General features: G+C 46.1%; 1 protein-coding gene across 4 annotated transcripts in view; it reads right to left on the bottom strand.

Moving 5' to 3' along the window:
- Nucleotides 1-123: 123 nt before the first annotated feature.
- Nucleotides 124-10132, bottom strand: part of PRMT2IP (PRMT2 interacting protein) — a 190855-nt gene continuing 180846 nt past the window's right edge. For 3 of the 4 annotated variants that reach the window (XM_090028546.1, XM_090028543.1, XM_090028544.1), the window contains one exon: nucleotides 124-3694. In XM_090028546.1, coding sequence (XP_089884672.1) covers nucleotides 2874-3694 — 821 coding nt within the window. In that variant the 3' untranslated portion in view covers nucleotides 124-2873. Of the gene's footprint in view, nucleotides 3695-5155; nucleotides 5190-10132 lie in introns of all 4 variants that reach the window. The other variant, XM_090028547.1, reaches the window with a different exon arrangement.

The following is a 10132-nucleotide window of genomic DNA, read 5'->3' as shown; positions in this document are numbered from 1 at the left end:
GGGGTAAGAATCCTTCCCCCCCCCCCCCCATGTGCACATCCAATGCCTTACACAATAGCACCAGCAATAGGTTGGGGGGGGGAAGTCCATAATGAAACAGTGAAATGGAGAATGCAAAATACAAACCTTTTAATACAAACACTTTAATGAGGGCAAGGTGCCTCTTCAAGTTGCAGTCTTACAAAATATTAAATAAAGTAAAGGACTTCTTCCTTTAGGACTTTGTACAAAAAAAGTTACAATATTATTAACAAACACTGGTTCTGAATCACTTTACAATCTACTCACAGATTCCACATGGCAAGAGAGTGCAAGGAGAACTGCACCAAGTCCCCCTCCTTCCTAGTCACTTGCAGGTTCAGTACATACTTTCACCAATAAACTTGTACTAAATGCAGCAGCAGTGACTGCCTCCAGTTGGAAAACACAGTCCATTGGTTTTAGGTTTTTTTCTTTAAAATAAATACTTCCTGTAGTGAAAACATCCTCTATCTTTACCAGTTCCTCTCTACCCTGATAGCTGGAAATACTTGTGCATATCAAGTCTTCCAAGGCATTCTGCTTATATTCATCCTTCTCCATCAGATAGGTGCCAGTCAGCTGGACAACTGGTAGGGCATGGCTGTTGTCAGTTCTTAGCCATTCATTTCAGCTTTTCAAGGGGAGAGACTTTACCATTGTGTGTGGAATCATGACTGTTCTTGGAATTGAAATGACTGCTGTTCTGAGGATGTATCTGAGGTCTGTCTCCTCACCCCTACCTCCATTTTCATGTAAGTAACATCACTACTCTTGATAGCCACCATTTCTTTGTCAAGTATAAAGGATCGTCACCAGCATAAGCATGTCATAAGTTCTCCTAAAGACACTGGGGAGTAGGCATCTAGGATCTGCATTGCAATCTGATTTAAAAAAGAAAAATCAATCTTTAAAATACCCCTTGAAGTGTCTTACAGACAATTCAAGAATGGAGCTCCTAACCGGTGACACTGTAAATATCTAGTGCTGGTCAAAAAGACTCAAGCTAGCTCAGGCACCAGAAACAGGTTAGACAGGTTAGCTCAATGCTCCCCCTGCAAGCCAATCCATCCCCACTTCTAAATAGCCTGGGTCAAGTGCTGGGCTAACACAGCTACACTGCATCTAGTAGTTGAGCTGACTTGCTTAGAGCTAGTTCTGGTATCCTAGCATGGCACTGCATTATGCCACATAGACATATTCCATATCTCACTCCACCTTGACTCAGCGAAGTAAAACAGGTGATGCCAGAAGTTTAAATAATAGTAATAATAAAACAGTATAAATTATACATGTTAAAAAACACCTGAAAGCAGCTCCTTATAAAGGTAAAAGTTATAACATTTTTAAAATGTCTTTGCTTTAAACAACAAAAATCAGTCCAGTAACTATGGAAATCATAGTGCCATTAACATCGTGTTCAGCTTCTGTAGCCCTTCAAGATAGAAAAACCAGGAGGGTTAAAACACCAAGCTATAGTCACTGAGCACAGCATATACTCAGAAGGAAAGACGAGTAGCGGGAATGTGGGAGATGTTTAAGGGAAGGAAACAACCCACAACACTGAACCCAAGATCTCCAGCTCCAATAAAAATAGAGCTGTTTCTACGAAGCTGATTGGACATAGACTGGTCAGTCTCAGCTGAAACAGGAAAAGCTCTGAAAGCTTAGCAGTGAAAAATGGACCAGCTACAATGCTCAGCAAATCAGGGTTATGGGATCTGAGGATTTCTTACAAGCATGGCCATGCCAGAACAGCTCTGAGGACCATATTGAGGTTCCATGAGTTGGATTTCCTGCAGGGCAGCTCCATCAGAAATGTTCATGGTTTAGGGTAGGGTTTCACAGCACATTAAACAGCTACAAAAAAACATGTAAAAATAAACCGCAGCTCCACTCCAATGGGGTGAAGAGGGTATAGGAAATAGCCACATTTGAATTAAGCATCAGATCCTGCCCCAGTAAGCCCATGACAACACTCTCATTGACCTCACAGGAATGGAATTCAGCCTTGTGCATCTATTATCAATTTAGCTTCCAGGATTTTGCCTCTACAATTAGTTCCAAGATGCACACCAGAAAGGTTTGGCTCTTAGGATGCATTCTTTATAGGAGATGCCACAATATCAGCCAGATGAAATGCTTTCTATCTGAAAATGAGAAGGAAAGAGAGAGAAAAAGATTATGCAAAGAGACAAGTGAGGTGCTCCCACAGAAGCCCATGGATGAGAAGGAGAAGCTGAAAGGTGTTTAATAGAAGGAGAGCATGCTGGAATTTCCCCTGCTGTGTTCCTGAGCTGTGCATGCTTGGTGTGGTGCTCTGTATACAGGCTGTGGGGGTTCTGCCTCTAGACGGCATGTCCATTTGAATACTGAAGGTGGCCTCAACGTGCGAGCCCAGCTTCTAGGAGGTTACTCTCTCCAGGAAGGGATGCCTGTGGTGATAAGGAAAGATGGTAGATCATGAGGAAGGCTCAGCCTGACAGAAGTCATTGTTCTGAACAGATCCAAAGAACAGAAAGTCCATCTCCTCCCACAAAACCACACACACACACGGACCTCCTATGGGTTCTTTTTCCTCCCGATTTTCTACTACAGTCACAAGGCACTGTGGTGCTTTGGTGTCCATTTGGGAGAAAAAAGGCACAAGGGTAATCTGAGAAGGAAGGAGTGAAGTCATTTGGTTACATGGCATTTCTCTCTTCCAGCATGCTTTAGTGATGCTGAGTATGATGAGACCCATGAAGGAGGTGGGACTCATGGTGGGGAAGACAAACAGCAGCCCTGGAGCTCTTTATCCTTCCCAAATTGTAGTTGCTCATGCTGCAAGTTGCCAGTGCCAGCCCAGGTCCACTTCACTCATCCACTTTCAGCCAGCCTTTCTTGTAGTCCTGCAGGATCTCCAGGTAGTATTGCCACTCTGGCTCGCTGTCATACTTCACCTCATACACAGTCTTCAGGGGGTCCTTGTGTTGCTTATGGACCCTCAGAACTACTCCCTGGTACCAGGCCTCCGTCTTGTCTTTCTCCTCATACAGGTGCCGAATTCGCTTGCCCACCAATTCTGGGTACCTGTGTGGTGAGGTAGGCATCTCTGCCTCATGCCTGCGAGGCCCAAGAGTCTTGCTCAGCAGGGAGCAGTCTCTCCTTGGAGCCTGCTTCGTGTGGCGGAGAGGATTCCTCTGCGATTGCTGAAGGACCCGCTGGAACTTGATCTGGACCACTGAATTCCGGAGATGGAGAACCCTTGAAGTACTCCTGGTCTTCCTGGCAGCTTTACTGGTTAGCTTAAGCTGAAAGGTCCTCCCTGGCTTGTGGCTCTGGAAGACTGACTTCTTGGCACCTGAAAGCAGTGAAAGTCTTTTGGGTGTTAAATCTGGAGAGCTGGCATCTTCTTGGGGGCACACACTCCCATCTTTGACCAAGGAGCAGCTTTCCTGAGGCTTCTCATCAAGTGGCCGGTTCTTCTTAGGTTCCAAGGCAGCAGCCTCACCCTGGGAAGAAGACCCCTGCTTGGAGGCAATCAGAAACTTTCCTTTCTTGCGCTTTCCCTTGAGCATGTGAGTGGACAGTTCAGGGGTTTTATTCGACACGGTTCCAGGGACTTCTTTTTTCTTTACAGAATCTGATGCTACTGCATTGCTTTCTGCTTTCAAAGTCTCCATGTCAGGTTCACCTAGGAGGGGAAGACAGTACATGGTCCATTAAGTTAGCACCCAGTGACCAATAACTCCTTAAGCAGTTAATTCAATGCATGGATTTTGCAATGGTAACACCTGCAAAACCTGAAGCCATGGAGACCGCACAGACTGTCAACCTCTGTCTATTAGCAGAGGCTCCATCTCCTTCCATGGGACTCGCATCCAGTGCCCTGAAAGAGAACTGGTAAGAGTCCCATCAAATCTAGCTCCAACACAGGTGGAGCACTACCCGCCGTATTCCTCTAGCGGCAGTGCCTGGAAGAAGAATATCATTACACCGATGAAGACAACAAGCAGATACTTAGCATGCTAGTTACCCTCAAAGACATTACTAGGAAGGGAGCTCTGCACCTAGTTACCAGCGGAAGCCCTGCTTTGTGTTTCAAATGATGCTGACAATGATGCTCTGATGATAAAAATGGGTTTCACTGGCTATTGGACCTTTCCCAAGGTAGGACTGGGCTATGTTTTCACTCTCCAGTTGCCCTTGGGCAACCTTGTTCAGGTAAAAATGTCAGGGTAACCTGCACAGCAAGGATGGTAACCCGTGTCTGCTTCACTCCTTCCCTATTCTGCTCAATGCTTCTGGGTCAACAGTATGAGGTAGTGATAGCTGTAATGTTCAGCTGGCTTCTGACACAGCTGGGGCTACGCATCACCCACCAAGGTGGGTGTGCGGCAGCCCCAGGGCCCTGGAGATCATCCTGGATGACGGTGCCATGGAGCTCAGCAACAGACTTTCTTCCTGTGCCAGGGTCAGTGTTGGGCACAGGGCCCCCTCCACCCACCCTATAACCATCCATCCAGCACAGGTGGCACAGTCGCCATCCTTGGAGGTGTTCAAGATGAGGCTGGGGAAGCTCCTTGTTGAGCTCCTTTGAGCCTAATAACTTCCTACCCATGGCAGGGGACTGGACTTGATGATCTTACAGGACCCTTCCAGTCCTTTGATTCTCTGATTCCAAGTAAGTTAAAAAGGGAATCTGCCATGATGGTTAATATCTTCTTAGTGTATCTTCAGAAGCTGCAATGCAGCGAATGACCAAACAGTATCCAATTATTTGTTTTGGTCAGGATTTTCAAAGGAAAATATGGGAACTGGCCTAACTCCATTAGGTTCCTTTAAAACTTGCCTATTTTACCTGGGATTTTTAAGACCACATTGAGAAAAGGAAAAAGGATTGAGTGATTTTGTCACAAGTTGCTTTTATTTTGCTAATGTACCATAAGATCTTTGATGGCTCACTCTTCTCCTGCACACAGGGATACATTACATGAAGTAGATGGGAACCTACTGTCCTGCACTGTGTTGTACAACTGATCCCAGTGCCACTCGGCCTCCATGTCCCATCAGGAATTAGTGTAGTCTCCCCAACTTCATGGTTTAAATTTTTCTTTTTTTAATATATAAACACACACAAAGAACAAATACCTACTTGGAGGCTTGCTGGACAGCCTGTGAACTTGGACCTGTAAGAAATAAAGTTATTGATAATCATCTGAAGAAGCAGCAAAAACACTAAGAGCTAATAGGAAAGGGTGACAAAGTAATTATTGTGGGATGACTGCAGAACAAAGGGAATTATGCTTTGTTTCACAGCATACAGCCTCAAGAGGATCACAAGGGACTCTTCTCCCCTGCACACACTCTTGCTAGGAGAGAACAGGGCTCCAAGTCCTCCCTGACACAATCTCAGTCCATTCCCATTGCAACTGATATGGAATTAAGGACTCAGTCCTTCAAAGGTCAGAGAATCCTCAGTTGCATATGGGACACACTGGTCTCTGACAGGATGAGACTCTGAAGCATGGCATTTCCAATGAAAGGAAAATGGGAACGGGAGCCCCACCCTGTGCTAGGGGAAGGGTTCAACAGGCCCTCCACATAGGTTATTTAAAGGTAAGAGATGCTTGCCCTTCAAGAAAACAGGTGCTGGCTTGGGTGCCAAGCATATGTAGACCACACCATCTACAGGGGCTAGTAAACCATCACCTTTTGGTCCTGAATGGCTTCAGAGGCAAATAAATCCATGTAGTTTTGGATCCCTCCTCCTAGGCAGATAACAATAGCTCATCTGAGGTCTACTTCAACCACGAGGCATCCAAAAGTATTTTTTGTACAATGAACTAGGGTGCTGCTCTGACTGCAGAGGCGAATGCACCAGTGATTCAACAGCTCGCACACAGCAGAACCCATTTGAGCAGTGTGCTAGCTGTGTGCGTTACCACTGCTTCCAAACTTCACTGTAGACAGATATCCCAGCTACTAAGGGAACAGAGAAAAGGGATCACTGAACTACATTCTAACCAGTGGTCTCCAACAATGCACTACTCCTCTACTGACAAGAACAAATGAGCACAAGTCTTCAATGGTATGTTTCTCTCTGTAGAAGCTAATGCCAAGCAAGAGCCCTGCTTTATACCCAAGCAAGAATCAAGGGCAACAGGAAAGGCAGCTACCCCAGTGGAATCTGGTAGCGACCAGAGGTGCACCGATATATCACTGCTATATTAGACCGGCACCGATAAAAAGGAAAATTAACATTAGTGGCTATTGGATTTATTTTGGCCAGTGTAGCTGATAATGTACCAATAAATATAATATACTTTCTGGTTGGGGGCCCTGGATGCTGCGTGCGTATGCACAGCCACACACATGCATGCAGCCAGGCAGCAAAGAGAGCAGCACCCTGCAGGCAAGTCTGTGGAAGGGAAGGAGTGGGTGGTGGAGGGAAGAGATGGAGGCCCGCATGGTAAGGGAGTGGGGCCGGGGGCGGGTGGAAAGCAGGATGGAGCCACGGGTGGCTCATCCACGGGATTAGTATCCTGGCACTTGAAAATGACAGCAGGGACCATTGAACTAAAACTCATTCAATGAGCTTTAGTTCAAGTGCCGCTACCACCATTTAAGTGCCGGGACACATCTAACCAGAGCCACATGCTAGCCACGCCATCCCCTGCCTGTCTAGCAGTAGGAGGCACAGCTTACCACTGCCATTGCTGCTGGATGGGCAGGGGATTGGCATGGCAGCATGTGGCCTACTGGGGCAAAGGCAGTAAGCCAAAGAGACCCGAGTCTACAGCAGGCAACCTACCTCTGCTCTCACCCCACTGGGCTCTGCTCCAGGTAAAGGCATCAAAGCATCCCATCACTTAAAAATGGTGGCTGGGATGTTTGAACTAGCTCAGGTGCCCCCACCACCATTTTAAAGTGCTGGGACACTGATACCTTGGACAAGCCACCTGTCACTGCCCTGCCCTGGCCCTCTCTCACCATGGGGCCCTTGATTCTGCCCCTCCCCCCCACCGTGCTACTTCCCCTTCACAGACTTACCTGCAGGGCACTGCTCTCAACACTGCCTAGCTGCATTCCTGCAAATCGATTATTGGATCAATATCAGCCTGGTGAATAATCAACTATCAGTATCAGCCAAGAAAATTTTTATTGGTGCACCCCTAGTAGTGACCAAAGCCTCAGTTCAGCAGAGCCCACAGTAGATTGCATATGTTTAGTTAAACGTGTACCTAACTTCTAAAGGAAAGAAAAATTGATGTAAGTTCACATGTGACTTATCTTGAAGTCTCTACTTGCCAGACTGGTTAACAAAGATAATCCCAAAAGCATGCAGAAGAAAAGCAACCACTGGAAATTCAACTGTATGCCTCCACAGGGATAGAAAACATCCCTTTAAAACTAAGGAGAATCCAGGAGTACAACTGGCCACTTAAGATAAAAAGTAACATTCAGGGAATACAGCCATCTGTGTGGCATAGACAAGCCAGGAGAATATCTCCCCCTTATACAACCTGCTCTGAGTAACTTGAGCAATTTGTTTGTCTCTTCTGTGTGCCCTGAGCTGAGATAAGATAGTCCTTCTATGATCTAAGGAGGAACATCTTGATGCAGCACAAAGCCCAAATCCCAAGAGTGGGGCAAGATAGGAATCTGCTTACAGCTGGGTCAGCTGAGGGCAGCTTCCAGTGAGAGCCAGGTATAAAGCTTGGACACACACTTCTGGATCTCAGGTAAAATGCTTTTACAGCTCAGGTAGATAGGATTAATGGGGAACTCCAAGCTATGCCTGGTTACCTTGCAGTACACCAAACAGCATTTGTGGATCTCTGTGGTCATGCACAGGGATCCACGTGCTTGGTCATCATTTTCTTTTTTACATAGATTCTGCAACAAAAAGTCTCTTTTCTACAGGAGTCACCCAAGCCCATGGTTTCCCACCATCCTGCCAGTGCTGTGTGGGGAGATGACCCTTCCAACAGCAAGAGCTGTGCACGGTTCTCCTGCAATATAGTAAAGACACAACAGAGCAAAGCCAGGCCCTCTCAGCCCTGCTGGCCAACTGCATGCATGCAATTCTATACCTCATACACCCAATTTTTTAGTTGACCTATCACAAAGACCCCTGTATGTCCTGCCCTTTCATCTCACGCCACATACCCTGGCCCTTTGTCTGTCCACCCATTTCATTATCAGCAGGATGTCGGGGCAGCTAGCAATAGCTATTTGCAACATGTAGGTTTGTAATCAGCAGGTAGAAGGGCAGAAGAAAGGTAGCACAGCTGCCTGAAGTTCCCCTAAGAGCCCCAGGAGGTGGTTAGAAGAAGCACCAACAGTGGAGTCCATGCACAGCACACAATACACCAAACAGGCTTGAGGGTAGATGTGATAAGGATTGCCAAATGCACAACCGTCACAAAGATGCCCAGCAAATGGCAGCCTTGATTAATGGAGTGAAACTACTGTGAGATCTGAATCTGGTCCGTGACCGTTCCACACCCATCTATCTTGTCTAGCAGCTGTGGGGCATACCTACCAACTGCTGCATGCCACCATCCATGATGGTCCCAATTCAGACTTTAATGGGCCCATTCAACTTCTTGAAAATACAGTTTTGAACCTCCAGCCCTATTTTAAAATTAAAGCCTGGGGTGTTGCTGGCAGTGGTGAGCAAAACTGAAAAACTACAAACACTTCCCAAACAATTCTGCTTAGAAAAACCTCAAGTGGGAACCCTAAATATCCCACTTGCAAGTGGAAATGAAACAAAATTAAAAGTTCCCATCTATTTGTTTCCCTGAACCTTTTAAGAGCCTACTATGTCAGATTTCCAAGACTTTCACATTGAGCTAACTCTGCTCCTACTGAAGTCAATGGAAGCTAATGCAGGGTGCTTGTGAAACCCCCCCCACAATATAATCTGCTACTTCATAGGATTCCCTTTCCCTTCTTCCCTCCTCAGTTCCTTGCCTCTCATTGCTATCCTCTGCATTCATGTTTTAAACATATTCATAAATATTTTTACTAATCACGTCTCCAAAACTGAAACAATAGGAAAGTGGAAGCATAAGAAAAGAGGACAGAGGAACAAGATCAAGCAAGAACTGTGGCCATTTTATATCCAACTTCTGTAGCCTCTCTAGTCATCAGAAATGACAGGGAAATCTGGGGGAATCCTCTCCAGAGCCAAGAAGAAAGTTTGCTTAGTTACAGAGTGCTCTGCCCTCCCTGCTGGATGCATTACATACCCCACTGCATAGAAGGGAACCTGGTAACAGAGAGCCTGGGATGAACCATCATTCACTGACATCACTTCAGGGAGACTTATATTCTCAGCATGAATTTCAGCACCACCACCATGCCAGACCACAACCTCTGTTACCAAGAAGTTAGGCAATATACCCTTATGTTAGCATCTGGGAAAATCCCACAGCCCAACAGGAATTGGTCTATACTGGAATCTGCACAGCAAGATATTCTGCAAGTACTGCACACCGGAAACTGCTTAATTAGAGTGGCATTTGGTCTACTATAGGCTGAGAAAAAGATTTTCAAAAGCACCCAGTGATCCTGGGTGCTGCAGTTTCAGAGTACCTACCTTGAGCCACCTCAAAGGGGTCTGACTCTCTCAAAGTGCTGATCACAGGCTGCCTGAAGCTCAGTCCCCTTCAGGGAATGCCAAGGAAGGCATCACAAAATAGAAGCACGCAAATCACCGGTTGCTTTTGTGGGCCTTGGTCTATAATTTTACAGAATTGCTGCCCCAGCGAGGCCGACTTCAACAGAAAGAGATTATTATCCCTTGAGTCAGTCACCACATACTGCTTCCAGGTTTTCCCCCAGTTCCAAATTATCTGTACATCAGCAGCAATTGCCTCCGTTCTACTCAACCTGCATCTCTTGCCCAACACATCCAGGAAGTGTCACCACGTGGGAACCACCAGTTCAATCCTTTCCACAGAACTGTATTGGGATGTTACAAATATTAGTTGCAACAGTGACAAATGAGTCAGATAGGGCCAGAGAGGAAGGCAGGATTCTTGGAAAGGAGGCAATTCTATTCACCAACAATTTTATTCAGTTATCTGTCTGGATAGGAAAATGGACACAGGCTTTTGAT

Source organism: Crocodylus siamensis, chromosome 15, assembly GCF_052110815.1.
Source record: "Crocodylus siamensis isolate JL-2025a chromosome 15, ASM5211081v1, whole genome shotgun sequence".
Taxonomy (NCBI): domain Eukaryota; kingdom Metazoa; phylum Chordata; order Crocodylia; family Crocodylidae; genus Crocodylus; species Crocodylus siamensis.
Note: the sequence above shows the minus strand (reverse complement) of the source record. Positions and strands in the feature narration are given on the sequence as shown.